The 18,015-nt window shown below is 45.1% G+C and overlaps 1 protein-coding gene across 1 annotated transcript in view; it reads left to right on the top strand.

The window, feature by feature from the left end:
* SYNJ2 (synaptojanin 2) overlaps nucleotides 1–16,420 on the top strand; it is a gene marked incomplete at its 5' end in the record, with an annotated part of 62,313 nt that extends 45,893 nt beyond the window's left edge. The window contains 10 exons of the mRNA XM_084283692.1: nucleotides 1,880–1,997; nucleotides 3,785–4,003; nucleotides 5,169–5,247; nucleotides 6,464–6,632; nucleotides 6,986–7,138; nucleotides 9,714–9,848; nucleotides 10,945–11,057; nucleotides 11,801–11,909; nucleotides 13,266–13,468; nucleotides 15,416–16,420. Of these exons, the coding sequence (XP_084139818.1) occupies nucleotides 1,880–1,997; nucleotides 3,785–4,003; nucleotides 5,169–5,247; nucleotides 6,464–6,632; nucleotides 6,986–7,138; nucleotides 9,714–9,848; nucleotides 10,945–11,057; nucleotides 11,801–11,909; nucleotides 13,266–13,468; nucleotides 15,416–16,210 (2,093 nt within the window). The 3' untranslated portion in view covers nucleotides 16,211–16,420. The remainder of the gene's footprint in view (nucleotides 1–1,879; nucleotides 1,998–3,784; nucleotides 4,004–5,168; nucleotides 5,248–6,463; nucleotides 6,633–6,985; nucleotides 7,139–9,713; nucleotides 9,849–10,944; nucleotides 11,058–11,800; nucleotides 11,910–13,265; nucleotides 13,469–15,415) is intronic.
* Between the last annotated feature and the right edge of the window lie 1,595 nt (nucleotides 16,421–18,015).

The raw sequence follows: 18,015 nt of genomic DNA on the forward strand, positions 1-18,015 counted from the left end.
AGCTTCATTGGAATAACTTGCAGAGATAGAGAGCCCTTTATTCTTGAGTGTGTGAACAAAGACTTCATGATACAGACTGAGAAGGTGCTAGGAGCTAGCTGAGGAACTGAAAACAACCGAGCTGTGGCAATCTAGAAATTACTGTGTTGCTTTTCAACAGAATTATTACTCCACATAAAGTTCCCATGCTATAAAGGCTAGATTCATAGTTTGTCTTGTCCTCAGTAGTTGTGTAAGCACTTTTCTGTAACTTCTTGTGCCTTGGTAACTCCTAGGAACATTTCTGCTAGTTTCTGAAGTGGAGGGAGATTTCATTAATTAGTGCTTATAAAGTACTTGGAGACCATATGTGGCCAGCACATCAGATGTGCCATAAACAATTTTCATTTCTTATTCAGAAGATACAATAGCAAAGTGAGAACGTATTTCTTTGTGTGTCCAGGGACAGTTTTCATAACTGCTCTTTCAGTCTGTAGATACATCTGTGTCCAAGTATTTATAAAATCTGCACAACTTCATATTAAAAATGTTATCACTGGAGAAGTAATTTGGTTTGTGCCTGCAGATGTGATTTTTTTCATGTGTCAGGGAGCTACTGCCTGTAACCCAAGTCATACCACAAGCACTTCTAATTAAGCATAAAAACTACAAAGCAAAATGGAGAATGCTAGTTGATATTATGTAGAGTTATTCACACTTATTTAATAAAAAAAATAAAGTAAAACAAGGAGCTTAAACCATTTATAGAGGTGTAAGGAGATATAATGAAGTTAGAACAATAAGTGAGCATCCCTCTTGTGCAGGCTGTTCTTATTTTAGGAGAAAGAAAACCCTTCAGCATTTTCAAAGCTTATTCTTTATTTTGCATGGCAAGACCAGCCCCCGGGATGACTTCAGTTAATGGAATGCACACAGAGTGTGGGACCCATCCAGCTGCTCTGCAAGAGCCCACTCCATGTAGGAGTGGGGGCAGGTTCCTTGCTTTGGAGCTCGTAGGCCTCCTGCAGGCAGCTCATGTGGGGATATGACTGTTCACCCCTCTGCCCAGCCCTGCTAGGGTTTTCTAATCAGTTTGTCACCAGAGGTCTCTTTTCTGCTGGTGGCAAAGCTCTTCTGCCTCTCAGCTCCAATTCTTTTCCCCTGCTTTTTTTTTTTTTTTTTTTTTCTTTTTCTTTTTAGCTGTAGGCTAGAGGGCTGTTTGCTTTCTAAAAGGAAAGTGCAGCCCCAATGTGAGTGATTAGGGAGAAATGCCATATTCCACGTTAACTCATTTTCAGCTCCTCAGGCAAGAAATACAGTCATCCATTAGCCCAAACAGTGACCTAAAACCTTTTATTGTCATTGACAGCAGTGTAATACCTCACTGCAGCATAATGTCTGGAGCACTTGCTGTCACCTTAGTGCATTGCAAAGAAAGTATTTTTAGTTTGGATTTGCATGAGGTTGCTTTTTCCTTTTCTCTTCACTGCCTGCGTACTGTTCAGGTATGCAGCATGTTTCACAAATACCGTGTCTGTTTCCATGCTCAGTAAGAGGCCAGGAGGAAAAATACTAATATGACCCCAATTGTGCAGACTGAGGGGCGTTCAGATTACCATTTTGCAAGTGTCTTAATCTAGTGATCACCTGTCTATCTTATACTCCTTGTCCTTTCTGTATTTTGCTTTCTATTTCCTAACTTATAAATCTTTTGGGATACAAGCTCTTTGAATGGCATACGCTGGAACAACTAGGGGAAAAAAAACAAAACACAAAACACAACAACAACAAACATACCTCCCACTGCTAGGGTATACAAAGTGCTTCCTAATAAAATATCTCTTCACTGTTAGTAAAAACAGCTTTAAGTGTGTTTGAAATTCTGTTTTGTGCTGCACAGCTGGAGAGATCAATCTTCTAGACAGTGATCTGAACGCAGATACCAAAGTCAGGCACACGTGGACCCCTGGAGCCTTGATGTACTACGGGAGAGCGGAGCTGCAAGCCTCTGACCACAGGTAAAGCCCTAAGCAAATAATAAGTGCCCCAAGGCTGGAGTGTGTCATACCCAATAGTACCTTCAGAGTGAGGGATGGAGTCTGATTCTAACATGCTTATTATCTGTTCACTGTCCTGTTTGCTTGGACTTTTCTTTTGGTGGGTTTTTTACTGTGGTGGAGAGTATCTGTGGTTCTGTATTTATTTCTGCTCTAATCTCACAAAGGGTTGGATAAGTTGCAGCAACAGAGTAGTAGTGTTAAGCTTCTGGTCTTCCCTTAGAAATGGAGGTTGCAGAAGGAGGTGAAAACAAAGACCAATGCCTCTGGCTGGTCCGTATCTCATTAGCTTCTCTTTAGGGATATGAATGACCCCTCTTTGGTAAACTTGTTACTGCTTCACTTCTGTGAAACAAATTCTCAAATAAATACACCTTGCAAGTGCCCTAGTGTTCAGAATAATCTTTGTCATGGCCCTTCTAGCCCTCTGGAAGTCCTGCGATATTGTTCCTCCCAGCAGTGCTCGGTGACCCACCGTAACCAGCTCTGTGCTCCTCATGGCGCTCCCGCATGCGAGGGCTGTTCTGTGTTCCTCCAGCAGTGAAAGAACACGCCTCTTGCAATCAATTTCTCGGTGTCAAGGCTTTGACATTGCTGTGTTCGGCAAAGCGCGGTGGAACTGCTGCTCTCATTATGTAGGACCCTGAGGATGCAATCTGTGAAACACGGCTCTTGTACATTGGTTTTCTATCTCAGCAAACTTGACCGCAAAAAGTGCTTTTTAATTACAGTCAGCAGGTTTGCTTTCCCAAGGTTTGTGCTGGAAGAAAAAGGCTTAGCTACATCTTTGTGACATATGGAAATGCATTGCGATTCACTGTGTTTGTAGAAATAGCTAACTTTCCTATATACCTTTTTTTTTTTTTTTTTAATAATGAATGGTGTAAAGCTGAGCCAGAGGAGGTTCAGACCAGATATAAGGGACAATTTCTTTACAGTGAGGGTTGTCAAACACTGGAACAGGCTTCCTACTGAGGTGGTTGATGCCCCATTCCTGGCAGTACTCAAGAGGCATTTGGACGATGCCCTCAATAATCTGCTTTTACTTCTGGTTAGCCCTGAAATGGTCAGGCAGTCTACTCTGCCCTACCCTACTCTACCCTACCCTACCCTATTCCCACATTATACACATAAAGAATTTTGTCCTTAGATTTTGGAAGACAGGCATCTTTATGTGGCCATGTCTAGCAGAAAATAATGCATTGCCATCCTGTTCTGCAGGTGTTTTGGGAAACATCTGTTTAAGAATGAGCAAAATATCCCGATATTTTTTTGTCTAGGAGTTACACAGAAGTGCTACAGACAATTTGTCTGTAGTGTGTCCTTACTGTTACACTCAGCTTGTGCAGGACTGGTGAATATAATTAATTGTACTCGAGGCATGGTTTTTTGCTGCAGGAAAAATGAAACAGTCCATCAGACTCCATACTTCTGGGCCATATTGCCAGCTGCAGTGCTTTCTTGCTGTCAGACCTTAAATAATTTGTTCTGCCTCTCTTTCTGTGTAGAAGATAATCATCACTTCCTTCTAAGGTATACCAGGCTTAATTAGATATTTGTAATGAACTTTGTCATTGTGGAGTTAAAAATGAGCACAGATACATAGACTTTAAACTATATAATGCTTGTCCTTCACACAACCAAATTTTTGCATGTCCTACTGTTTAACATTGTTTTTAATGTTCTATAAGCATCTCCTATTGGGTGATGTTAATTTTAAATAAGCATTTTTCTTTTGTTTCATGTAGGCCTGTGTTAGCTATTGTGGAAGTGGAAGTTCAGGAGGTTAATCAAGCTGCTCGTGAGAGTGTTTTCCAGGAAGTGTCATCTTTCCAGGGACCGCTGGATGCCACAGTAGTGGTAAATCTGCTGTCACCAACGCCAGAAGAGAAAAATGATTTTCCTGAGGATTTGCGTACAGAGCTCATGCAAATGTTTGAGGATTATGGCACTATTGTTCTGGTCAGGTAAATGTGGGATCTGAGATGGTATATCATCAGCATTCAAAAACACAGACCAGCAGTTGCCTTTTTGTCCCGACAGAATTAATTTCGCATTAGAAAGTAGTATGTGCAATTCCTTTACTGTGTGTTGAATTCTTCATTAGAAATTAAATACACATGTTTTGAGTATCTTTTACCTCTCGTCAGCCTGTTAAAGAAAGGGTCTACCAGCACTCCTGTCTGAATGGAAGAGAACTTTATTCAGCATAGCACCGCAAAGCAGAGGCTTTGATGTGAGTCATCACCTTTAGACTCAGGCCTCATTTACGGGCACTGCTTCTGCTGGCCTTGCTTCACTTCCCTTGAGGAGGTCTGCTGCCTTCCAGTGCTCTTTCACACTCACTCGGATTTCCTGGCTGGCTCTCATTTCTTCTGGGGGTTGTTTTGCTTCTTTTGGGTTGTTTTTGAAGAGTATGGAGGATGCCTCATCCTGCAGAACACCGCAGAGCAGTTTAATTTCATTCTGGTTGATTCAGTACAGGTCTCCAGCATAGTTATGGAACTTTTATTTTTGAGATACACAGGCAAAGCTGGACAAGATCTGAAAGGTAAACTGGAAAACAAGACCAGGAAATCATTTTGTTTTATTTGACCCACTTATTGATAGAGAAAAATGATGACCATCAGGTATCATGAACTACTAAATATAAGTTGAGGGTCCAAAAGCAGCCTCACAGGAACAGCAGCACCACCTTGCTTGTGAAGGAACGGAGCAAGAAAAGCAGATTCTTTGGTTTCTGTTTTTGTTTTAAATTGCTTGACAGCTTGATGGGATACTAATCCTTGGGGACACTGCATGCTCTCTGAAGTGAGACGGATGCAGAGCCAAGGAAGGTAGTACAGAGGGTGGTTAGCAGCCTAGATATCCTATCAATATCTGCTGAGGTGTTAGCACTGCTGCTTCAGGGACAACCTGGTAAAGGGCGTGATGCTGGGGTCACACAGGAGAGGATGGGGGAAGAGGAAGAGCACAGCTGGAATTCACAGGTCACTTGCTCCTCCTTGAAAAATTGTGAGTAAAACACAGTGAAAACCAAAGAAATCACTGTACTGTGGTTGCATTTAAGGCTTTTTATTCACTTGTAAAGTGAAATGTGCTGTTTTCTCTCCTCTGCCTTTTTTTTACTAGGATCAGTGGAGGTCAAATGCTGGTGACGTTTGAGGACAGCCAGTCAGCGCTTCGTGTTATGGATATAGATGGTGTCAAGGTAAGACCACCTCAAATCGTAATTTCCTACCAGATTTCTCAGAAGTGGTTACCTAGAATGAGATAGTTTCTAGCTAAATCAAGTGACGTTATTTTAAAGAAGCACAGTGCTTACAAAGTCCTTAGCTTTCGCAGCTGCTGAGGCTTTTAATGAAATATTTATTTCAGGAGGGCAGGAAATGACTTTTCTTGGAGCTCGCAAGCAGTGCTTAGGAACCGGGCTGTGATAACACTGCAGAATACATGGACTTGGTCGTTGTTTTGGCACTTGAAGCAGTTCTCTAGAGGTTATGTGACTCGATACTGTTGCCAAAGCATCCTCACGATTATTGTTTAGAGATTTTTGTTTCTCTTAAGTGTATGAAATAAACTTCTCCCAGGCTGGAACGAGGTGATTCATTGCCCTGCACGGTAAACTCAGCACTAGCTGTAAGCGTTTACCTTGTCGGCCCCTGCACTTCCTTCCCACACAGACACTACAATTCATCAACCCCCTCATTCATGCTGCCTGTGTGTGGGGCTGCACTGCAAACCTAACACTGAAGTAATGGATTTAACCCTTTGTTCTTCTTTCATATTTGGAGTTTCATCTTTGAATTGGGCCCATTTAATCAGTTAATCTGTAGCACAGAATCAAACACAGTTGCACGTGTACAACGTGTCAAGAGACTCAGAACCTGAGACAGGAACTTTCCAAATGAATGTGGCTGCCAAAGCTGCTGTTTTGGATACACCTTACCCCAAAATGTCGTGAAGCAACAGATATAAGATGCTACAATCTTAATCTGTTCAATAATACACTTTACATATGCACAAACCATCGTATCTGGGATTTCTGAGGAGAGTGTCTCCTTACAGATTGGAGCAGGCAGCAAGTTTCTGTGTGTTTCAAAGCTACCGACTCAGAAATGGAAGCCTCCCACACCATTATTACTATCACAGTATCATTTTGATGATAGCTGATGTTTCACCTATTTCTCAAGTAATTCCCTAATGCAGCAGCACGGCTTTTGAGCTTTGAAGCTAATTTTCTTTCAAGAATATTGTTATTACAGTCTGAAAACTTGGTTATAGGGGTAGGAAGTGTGCTTCCTTTTCGCTTATCTTCTGAGATGGAGCTTTAGTTATATCAGTTTGTCAGCACTTGCTTATTTTGTTCAGGTGTACTTATTTTGTGAAATTGCTTGGAAAAGGGGAAACAATTTTGTCTGTTTTAGGTCAGAGGCAGAACAGTGAAGATCCGACCCAAGACCAAGGACTGGCTAAAGGGACTTCAGGAGGAAATTGCTCGAAAACGGGAAAGCATTGTCCCCATGTCCCCCACTGCAAACTCCTGTCTTCTGGAAGAAAATTTTGACTTCTCAAGTTTGGACTATGACTCAGAAGGTGAGAAGCAGGTTCCTAAGCTGAGCTGTGAGAAATTGCTTTGGTGACTTTGATTGCACAGAGCAGGTACAGTAGGAGTGCAATCAGGATCTTCATTTGCATTAAAACCACACTTCTTAAAAAGAAGATTGTAATGAAAGCCATGCTTAGGATTGTCCTAACAATTTAGTGTTATAAACTATGTTAGCAAATCCTACGTGTGGTACAGTTGTCTGTGTAGAAACAAAATGTAGTGAAGTGCAGGTTACAAAAAAAGCTTGCCCAACCTGTATATTAAATTAATTCATTGATAATAGGGAGAGATGGAGAATGCATTTGCTCATTGAATCTGTGGATTTTATGTTTTAATTCAGGTGATATAGTGGAGGATGAAGATGATTATTTAGATGATGCTTTGTGTCAACAGTTAGAAGCAGACTCAGCAGAAGATTTGCCTGATGGCTCTGGACACTTTGCATCCACAGCTTTTTCAAGCAAATCTGGACAAAACCCACAGCTGTACAAAGGTAAATTATGTACATTCCTTAAAGTAAGACCTGAATGCTTGTTGTTTGTTCTCCTCTTGTCTGTATTCCCCTGTTCGTTTATATTTCGACTGTAGGTCCTTCAAAGATAATGATCATCTTTTTGATACATGTCTGTACAGTGCTCAACCCCTATCAAGTGTGTGACTGTAACTGAGGCCCTCAGGCAACAAGAACAATACAAATAAAAAAGCTTAGATTCTTCTTCTCTTCAGCCCAGGGCAAAGTAGTAGTGCTTAGGAATGCTGGTTTCCTTTTAGAGTCATGAGAAAATAAGTCTTTTTATCCATTTGGTGCTGTTATACAGCACCAGGGCTGTACAAAATACAAAATCATCCGTACTTTATTTTCTCATTGGTGAGGGACAAAGCAAAATCAAGTGAAAGGATTGCTGTTGATTTGGTGATGGGCTTTGCTCTGCCCTTTAAGCAATAGATGTGGCAGTGCAGTCTGGAGTAAGCTGGACTCTCCAGGATGTTTTGTTCAAACTGACTTCAAAAGAAGCCTAAAATTACTCCTTTGCTTCTGTTTTTATTTCTGAAGAAGTCAAGGTTCACGCTGCAGGTATATTCATTCTTCTGGTGCTTTGCAAATGTGTTGCCCTTTTTATCTGGTCACCTGGCTTGTTTGCATATTACTACGAAATTCCATGGTAAAGGGAAGTTAATGCTCTGAAGAGAACACTGATACAAACTGCAGCAGGAACTAGCCACAGCAGCAGTTTCATTACGCTGGGGTGCGATCAGGACATGCTTTACCGGCCAAGCACAGACAAGATGGATCACACATTAAACACTTCCCCAGTGATTCAGGAGCTGTCCTTCTGCACTCTCACAGAAGCGAGCTTTATGGCATAAACCTGCGAACTTTCATACCTTCAAAGGGTGAGTCAGAAGCAGAGTTCACAAAGATTAAATAAAACTGCTCAGTTGACACCGACAGATGTCCCAAGCCGTCCCGGTGATGTACAGCTCTCCTGCCCACCTTCAGTCACGTGCTGCGTGCAAGGAGGGAACAGACCCAGAAACATAGCCCCGAGCCAAGGAGTGATCTGTTGTTATCAAATACAGCACAAACAATCACTTCATGTTACAGGATGAGTTGCCCTCTGAGCACCTCTGGCCTGCTCTGTGATGATTCATTACACCACAGAGCCCTGCAGTGATTCTTTTCACCCATGCTAACTCTTCTCCACCAAAGATATCAAAAAGTAAATAGAGGCTGTAAAGTACGGTTTGAAGGAGGTCAAGGTTGGGGTCACGATCTCCCACAAGACAAAATATGATACACTCAGTCCATCTTGGAAGTCTCTGCAATTTCGGGTGCCTCCATAAAGCTTCCAGTTCTACCCGAGTGTCTCGTAATCAAAGGTATGGTGATTGTAGAGCTGGTGTTAGATGCAGATGGAAGCTGAGGACAGGAGCACAGTGGTGTGTGTGTGTGTTTCAGAGGTCAGAGAATGGCCTCACAAAACTGATGTTCCCGGGAGCCACTGCCAAAAAGCAGCAGTCTTTTAAGGGGGGGGGATCGAATGGCGATGGCTGACGTTTTTGTCTTCTGCTCAGTGTTACTGCCAGAATTTCAAGCTGTGCCTTTGGGTGTCTGCATGACTCCCTGGATCCTACTGGTGAGGCCGTATCTGCTGCTTAGAAGTCCAGAAAATGCAGGGGGAAGAGGGGGGCAGGCTGGGCAGATCACAGGCTGCGTCTCTGCGCCTGCCAGCCGGTGCTGAGTGGGAGCAGGAAGCCGTGAGGCAGCTCAGCACTCCCTGCAGAGCACGGCTTTTTGAAAAACGGGAATTTTTGTACAAATGCCTAAAGCGTGAGGGACTGCTGCTTCTCAGCTCCTTCCCCATCCTCTCCAAACCGCAGGGACAAAACGAAACCCAGTGGATTTATGGCTTTATGGCCCTAGGGACCATATCTGCATGGCTGGGCAGGGAAGGGAGGTGAGAGAGCCCTCCGTGCAGCCGACTGGGAGAACAAGCAATCCCTGCTCCTCTCTTCTCCAGCTGTCAGAGGGGCTTAGGTGGGATGAAAAGGCAGTAGTCTGATCAGTGAAGGTGCAATCGAGGGCTGTCACATTGAGGCAGGTGTTCCTGTTATGAAACAGTGCTGGGAAGCAGAGATGTGATGAGTGAGTGATTCTGACAGGATTTTCTCCAGCATGAAAACAGTTCTGAGCAAGGAAAGCTGCCTGATCTTCAGAGGGAACCTCAGTGTTCAGGGAGGAGGAGCAGGGAACTGAGCATGAGGAGCCTTCTCGTGGCTGCACGTCACGGTTTGACTGGTACCAGTTGCTGAAATCCACCTCTGAAAAGCTGCCAGTGTAACGAGGTGACCACTAACCCTGAAATCAAATGCAGGCAGTCGTTTTGTCAGTGGCAATGCTGATAAATGTTGGAAAAGGAGAAAGAGAAGTAAACATTTGACAACAGGGTAGATGGTTCTTGGAGTGGGAGACATTCGGGGGAGCAAAACAGTACGAAAGGAGCCTCCCCGATTTGGTGCCTTTCCTCTGTCGAGTATCTGATAGACCTTTTCTGTGATCTCCCCAGACGACACAGCCCTGGCTGACCTGAAGCAGGAGCTGGAGCGAGGCGGGGAGCGCCACCACCGCTCTCCCAGCAGGTCCCTCTCCGTTCCCAACCGGCCTCGGCCGCTCCAGCCGCCGCAGAGGCCGCCTCCTCCTGGTGAGTGCCACTTTCTTAACAGGGTGATTTCCCCAACCAAACAGGTTTTTGCCTGCCATTGCGGGGCGACAAAGCAAGTAAAGTTGTTCTGAAAAGTCAGGCTGTCCATACACTCCCTTCCCAGTCTGTTTCAGTCCGACTACGGCTGCAGCTAGCACTGGGGGAAAGGCTGTCCTCAGGACAACAGATGCTCCACAAAGAAAGGCCCTTGTGCTAAATTTAGTGAGGATGGAGTGGCCTTTCTAACTCATCACTCAGCCAGCTGATCAGCCACTTTGCCACAATAAAAATAGTACCATTATTTATCCCTGCTGGCTTCAAAAGTTATGTTTTCTTATAGTTCTTTTGTTTCTGACTTAATTGTAATTTTCTTTCTAAAAGCTTTGACAAAATTCTTGTTCTGCACAAGCATCTGTCCTTTTCTGCTCAGCAAGCAGTTCCTGCTCGTTGTTGTGTTCAGTGAGGCAGGAGGAGAGTGGTGCTGTTTACCCAAGCTCTGCTCACCTGAGGGGCCATCAGTGCTTATGGCTCCTGTTTTTATGGATGCTTCTGGATGAGTGATGGTTGCTAGATCAGCATGATCATATTGGCCTTCTGCATGACACAAGCTATGCACTGCCTTTCTTTTTCATCCCCAAAGCCTCTCTTCTTTACATATTTTCCAGTCTTAATTTAAAAGTTCTGTCAGTCTCGCTGGTATCAGTATTTCTGTGCCTGGAAGGCAGCGTTAATGCCCAGCTGAGGTACCCAAATTGTTAAACGAAAGCAAAGCTAACTAGGAAATTGCCTCCTGAGACAGTTCAAGATTTCATCACTTTATTTTTTCACCTGAGACTAAACCAGTAGCAGTTTCAGCCCATGACTCCTCCTAGATCAAAGTGTTTTGCTCTTGGCACCAAGCCAGAGGGACTCAAGGTCCCTGGTGTCCCTCAGGAAGGTCTTGCCTAAATGTGCCCGTTGCCTGGAGGAGCAGGAGGCTGACAGCATCTCCTTCATTTCCCAAAAACCCCTTCAAAGAGCATGGGGTTTGCACCATAGCAGGTACAACGTTGTACCAGCTGCTGAATCTCACAGGCCATTTTTGTTCCTCTTTCAGCTGGATCATCAGGCAAGAAGTCCTCCTTGGATGGCTCCCTCTCCTCAGGAACCCACGCCACCTGCTCCATCTTGGCAACGGCGAAGCTGCTGCCTGGAGCCCCGCAGCAGCCAGTGAGCCCTGCCCCTCTGCGGCCACGTGGCACCATCCCCACCTCCCCATCCACACAGGCACCAAGCATCGCCCACACGATGTGCCTGTCATCATACAGGGAAGGAAGTTGATCACTTGCCCGAGCTAGAAAAGCCAAGAGAAATGTGTTGTGCTGTCAGACCAGACTGCAGGACCTGCTGCACCCCAGAAAGAATATATTAAGCTGACAAGAATTAGAAAGGCCAAAAAGGGGGAGAGAAAACGGCGCACAACCAGGGCACTCTTGGTTTATCTTAGGTGTTGCTTTCTGACAGATGCTAACTTGAATTTAAAGCACCGTGATAATGTGCTTTAAGTCTTTTCTTACCTCTTTTGGATGGGCTACACGAGTGCCTAGCATGTGGGAAAGGTTCCCCATCATCAGTAAGGCTGCCAGCCCACTCAGCAGGGAAACCACGACCTGAATGTGGAAGCAGCTGCCCCCTCCTCTCTTCTTAGGCGGAAACCCTTACACATTGAGCAAGGGATGGCTGAGCGGCCAGCTGTGGCCATCCGTGTGTCTCCTCAGCAGATAACCAAGACCTAATACCTGCCAAAAAACTCCCCACTGTTTCCACAGTATTCATAGATTGTTAAATAGCCACTGGCAAAACCAGAACTTTACAGGTGTGTGAGCTTAGCTGTAAGATAAAAAAAACAGGTGTACCAGAAAGAACACTCCTCTCCTGATTACTCATTCCTTTTTTTAAAATTATTTTTAAAGCCTAAAGTCCGGACTGGGATAAGCAAACCTTACAACGTCAAGCAGATCAAAACCACCACAGCAGAGGAAGCAGAAGAAGCTATTAGATGTCTTATGGAAGCTAAAGGAGGTGAGCACAGCTTCGAAACGGACTTCCAAAACTCTTTAAATAAAGAAGTCTGTAGGTGTGTTTATCTTTCCCCTGTCATAGCCCAGATGCGTTTATTTCTGTTCAGCAGCTCAGCTGAACACTGACACACACGTTCTTGCAAGATTGTGCTCAGTGTTATCTGTCAGGTTTGATAACGCTAGCCTTTTTTTTTCCTAGATGAGTTGTGTATTTTCTTGTAGAACCTGTTACTAGGAGCAGTTGGGTTATTTATGTCCAGATCCAGTCTGAAAAACTGAAAGATAAAGGTGGGATCTTCCTCGGCTGCTCATGTTACCTGCGAGTTGCATAAGAGATATTTGCTGCTCCATTTATTGCATGCTAACTATTCCTAGCAGAATTTACAGACCACGTACAGCTGTGGGGGAAATAACCTGGGTTCTGCTCACCATTGAACAGGAATCAGAGTTGTTACCTAGATAGAAGCTTGTGCCACTTTTAGCTCGAGTATCTGCGGAAAGGCTACTTCATGTATTAGGATCTGTACCAACGCCCTGGAGATAAAAGGGCAAATTAGAACAGGAAACAAGGTAGAGCTGCGTTTCTGAAACTAAAGCCCTGTGAGCACACCCTCCAGGGCTGGAAGTAGCCTTGTTTTTGCTGATGCATATAAAAGAAAGAATGCAGGAGGTTGCTATGTGAGCTTGCAAGGCTCTCTGTTTACAAGGAAAAATTGTCCGTTTTTGTTCGTACATACAGCTAATGCAGCCTGGAACAATCCCATTTCATTAGAAATTTAATTAGAAATATCTTTAAGGCATTTTGATGTTTGTTCCTCAGAGAGCGCCGTGCCTTTATCTCTGAAGTCAGAGATACTCCCTGTTAAGTCTGAAATTCACGTGAAGGGTTTCACTCAGCTTGTGTAAGGAACCTCACCTGGTCAGCATCACTTTCATTGCCTGTGCTCTACCACCAGGCAGCATTCACAGTTCTCCACTAAGTGACCTCCAAGAGGTGCTCAGTGCTGTTATCTCTTTGATCCAGATCAGGAAACCCGGGCAAAAGGAGGCTCAGGCCTTGAGCCCAGTAGGGCAGCACCCCCAGGCAGGGTTTATCCGCTTGGCCAAATGGTGACACAGCGCTGCTGTGCTGGCATCAAGCATTGCCAACAAGGAAGGTTTTCCTTAACTGCTCTTTACAAATGTAAACATTCTAGAGCCAGGCTGGCTAAGGTCCATTTTTTTCTAAACCCTACATTCCCTGCCTGAGCACTGTTCCCTTCAGGCATGCACATTTTGGAAAACATGATTGTGAAAGAAATCATCGTGATGCTATGTTTCTGATCAGGCCAAGCCAGTAACTGGTTTTGCTTTTCAGGATTACAGGAAGATGCGCCGAAGCCTGCTCCAGCTAGAAACCAAATGTTGACCAAAGCCGAGCCTCTCCCTGGCATCACAAAATCACCGTCCTTTCCAGGGGCGCAGGCAGGACCGGCGCTTGTGCCCCACCGCCCACCACCCAAAGTTCCAACCACAAAGAAGCCAGCCCCGCTGCAAAGGACTGCAGTCAGGATGGAAAACGTGAGTTGCAGCCAAAGGCATCCAGCCTTCGTTACACAGGGCAAAGATGGCAAAAGGGGCGGGCTGTTAAAGTTTTTAGGAACCCTGTTATATAAGGTGTACCCAGTGCTTAGTCAACGGGCACTGAAATGGTTTTGTGCATTGCAGCCTTTAAGGGCAAGTCCCTGTCTCTCCCCTTTAGAGACAAACATCATGTGGGACAGCATCAAATGCTTTGCACCCATCCAATCTGATGTCAGGTGCTCTTCCTCTGTCCACCAACGCCGTAACCCTATCGTGGAAGGCCACCAGATCTGTCAGACAAGTTACTTCTAGGCCAATGCACCAAAAATTGCCATCATCTCATTTGGGAGCCATCTCCCAGAATGCTTTTTCTCTTCCTGTGTTTTTACTCTGACTATGAAGCATCAGAACCATCTTCACAGCACACGTATCTAGTTGTTTCAGTAAAATTGGGAAGAAAGACTTCCTTGCTATACAAAGAATTAGTGTTTCAGTCAATCTCAACAGTTCTATTTTTTCTTTTTGAGTTATTTCTGCTATCTAAAGACTGCAGTTCAAGTCAGAGACAAAACTGCTTAGAAATCTCTGATTTTTTTCAATCACAGCACTCTTTGGCTGAGTATTAAATTCAAGCACCGAGCCTGGCTGCCTTACTAACAGGCAGAGCAGGGGTATACATCTGCAGGATAGAGTTCTGCCATGAATCCTGAATAGCGAGAGGCAGCTGATGTGCAGGGTCTAAGACTCATCCCTTCTTTATCAGGGTTTGCTTTTAATCACAGCATGAGTGTTCTGCTCGGTATCGTGGCAGCTTCCTGATCCATAGACAGTTCTGCGTCCTGCTCAGAGACATCCAACTTTTCTCACATGCCTTATAATGGGATTCAGCATTTCACTTTGGATTCTACTCAAGAGCTGAAGTTCTTAAAAATACTCACCCGTAGGCGTGGGTTTTTAATCTGTCAGGTCTCTACAGTGGCTGTATTTCTTCACCTCCTAGGGCTGCTGAAATGATTGTTTAATAGTGAAAGCCATTTAAGTACCAGGGCAGCACAAATGTGACCTTTCAGATCCTGCCTTTGACAGAACCTCAGCAAGCTTTGTTCCAGGTTGGTAGGAATCCTGCCTTACCTTCCTTTGCCAAGGCATTCACCCCTCTGTAATGGAGTTTGTGCCATCTCCACTGAGCAAAATCAAAAAGAAAAAACAGACACCAGTGTGTGCTTTTTCCTTAATCATTCAATAACAAGGAATGGTCCAGCTGTTTTCTGTTTATCTTGTCCCCACTCCCAGGGCACTCCTGCAGAGTGCTACCTTGGTGTTAGTTACATGAAATCTCTTGCAGGAATTTCTCTATTTCAGTTTGACTCTGGTATCAGGCTTACACGTTCCTCCACCTGCGTCCTGTACGTGAATATGTCTATCTAGCCCACCTCTATTTCTATCGTTCAAACAGCCACGCACTCAAAAGCATGTGTTATTGCAGACAGAAATGACAGGGGCTGTGGCATGACACGAGCTGATGAGCCCCTGTTAATATAGCCCCCCCCCCCATGCATTCTTGCTTAAATAATATGAGTCAGCAGGGAGATGTAACAAATAACTCCTCAGAACTGTGTCAGTTTGGCCTGGAGCTAAATCCTGACATGAAAGGGAGATGGTCACAGAGAGATTTTTCATACAGGGAGCGAACAGGCTGTAGGATCCTTGTCCTCACACAGCACTCTCTGCATGAACACTGGGCCAAGGCACGATGGCTGAGGCAGAGCTAAGCAGGTAGAGTTTCAAATCGTGCTGCCAAGCCTCCACTTTGTACTGCTTTTTTTCTTCCAGAACTGTCAGCTTTTCTCGGTAACGCCATAAATAAAACTTGCGCTCCGAGTGACTCACAGTTCAAGGTACCATTTTTGTTCTCAAACTTCTGGTTCCTTTCTCCCCCCTCAGGCCACGTCTACAGCCGAGCAGTGTGACCACCAGGCAGCACAGAACCCTTTTGGCTCGACAGAGCCCTGTCTCGAAGCCGCAGCTATTCTCAGTCCGACCAAGATTACTCCAGTCCCCAAGCCCAGAACAGCACAGCCTGGGAAGCCTCAGGAGAGCAGCGAAAAGCAGCTCCCTTCGCCAAGCACGGCCGAGGCCAGCGCACTGCCTCCACAGGGCACGGCCTTTGTCCCGAAGGTGCCACCGCGAAGAAAGAAGTCGGCTCCTGCAGCTCTGCACCTGCAAGTTCTGCAGAGCAGCGACAACCCGCTCCTGCGAGGGCTGATGTTCAACTCCAACAACAACAACCCGGGGCTCTGCCCCCAGCCTCAGGACTCCGCTGTCCACCACGCTGCCCCCTCGCAGTCCGCCCTCCTAGCCCCTACGTTCTCTGCCAGCCCAGAAATCACCACAATGAAACAGCTGGCACCAAATACTGAACGGATCGCAAACCTTCAGGGTCCTCCTCCTCTGCCAGGCCAGCATGTGCAGCTCCCAGATAGCAGCTCCCTTGCAAAGAACACCGGTCTTTTGGACCTGGACTCTTCCTGCCACCTTTCCCTACAGGCAGCATCAACGACTTCTTCAGCACAAACTCCAGAGAACTTAAAACTCCCCGGCTCAAAAGATTTCAGCCACTGGGTTACGTTCAGCGATGACGAAGACAGTGGTGCGCCGTCAGAAGGGTTCAACAAACTGCTCAGCTCAGAGCAAAACAAAAATGCCTTGGTGAACACAAATAATAATTTAGAATTGTAAAGTTTGTCCCCTTAATGTTAATCCCCGTAATTATGATGCAAAATAAAAACCTTTTGCACAAAGCTCCATTAAGGAAATGCCATCTGTCCGTGCTACATTTCATTGCCATGTTTAAAGACAAAGGTACTGCCCCTGGAGGGAAGTGTACAGAGCAGCCTAACGTCACCTACAGTTTGTTTGAGAAGTTCTTTATTCTAAGTTATTTCTCTTTATTAATCCATCTTAAGGTGTTTTATTTCAGCTACGAGTCATATGTTAGAACATGTAACGATATATGGAAAAAAAAAGATATTAAGAAAAACATTTTCCTGTAAAATATATATTAACCTATTGCTGTCACCTAAAATAAAGCACCCTTATCTTGACTAGCTAGACTGCTACAGTTATTCTGGAACAAACGTCCCTAGGGGGAATGCGCAGCAGCAGAACTTAGAGCAGTAACCCCGCTAAGTTTCCACTGGGAAAGGCTTAGGCGTTGTCGTCCTGGTGATAACTGCAGACCTTGCTCACTCAGTCCTGTGTTGGAAACAGGAGGTGTGTGCTGTGAGCATGGGAAGCAGAACTAGAGTGGTGTTGCCCAGACATCAGCCCTGCAGCCTGTTTATTCTGTACCTGGGAAGAATCTGCCACCTGCTGCATGAACCTCAGCAGCTTTTCTCGAGGTTTTGGTAAGGACACCCCCGGTGCTAAACTGTCTGTCAGCTGCTGGAGCTGTGCAGGCTCTTACCTCGCCTGTGCAGTACAGCTGGAGAGCAGAGGGGCCACTTGTTTGAAACAGGCAGTGAGAAATGATTGCAACGTCTCGGGGTGATTTGTTAATTTAATAATAAAAGATCTTGATGCTTCGCCTAAGGAGAATGTTTTAAAGCAGTAGGTATGGCTAAAAAAAAAAAAAAAAAAAACACTCTTGTTTTCAGGTTTTCTGCAGAAAAGCTGTATTAAAAGAAAGTTCTGAGCTTTTTTTTTCCCCTGCAGGAAAATTATATGACTTGCTCTCAGTTGCTTGGAAACTGGGATTCAGCCACTTCCCTACTATTAATACCTCGCTATCTCACTGCTGTGACCAAATTTTGAACACACGGCATCCTGTAAGAGAGGATGCTGCCTCTGAGCACCTGCCGTCCTCTGCTCTCTCGCTCCCCAACACCGATAAAACCCAGAGCTAAGCTCCTTACAGACGTGCCCGTTTAGCACAGCAGCCAGCTGGTGAATCATGAAGCGGCAGGACAGTCAGCTCCCTACAACACGACACAGCCCCTAACCCTCCTCATCCTCCCCTTAAAACACAGCAATTATTTACGGGCACAGTTCAGTATGAAACACTAAGAGCAATAAAAAAGAAAGAGTACCTTATATGACCACAGCCAGCATCTTCTGCAAAGATAATTAGCAGCTTGAGGACAGCCAATTTACATGGTAATGAAAACATTAGCAGGAAAGCCAATTAAAGTGGATTTACACAAGTCAAATAAAATCTACTTCATTACTCTCTTCGACTAAGGAAAATACCTGCCCTTTACCATTTTCCCTTACGTCTGTGTATGTGGCAAGCTGCCCGTTAGAGTACAAATCCCTGTTTTCCACCACCGGTGACAGCACACGCTGTTCAATCACAGCAAACCAAGGGGAAGTGACAGTCCAGCTGAAAAGGACAGAGCAAGGTATGAAGAACCTGCTCCCTCACTGCATTACCCCTCACACTGTGCCCAGTACCTCAGCCAACAGCTTTTCAGAAGCAGCTGCTTGTGACCTGGGCTCTGGTTTTAACGTCCAGGACAAGGGAAGCAAGGCCAGGCTTGCTCTGC

The sequence above is a fragment of the Netta rufina genome (assembly GCF_964035555.1).
Source record: "Netta rufina genome assembly, chromosome: 3".
NCBI classification, from domain to species: domain Eukaryota; kingdom Metazoa; phylum Chordata; class Aves; order Anseriformes; family Anatidae; genus Netta; species Netta rufina.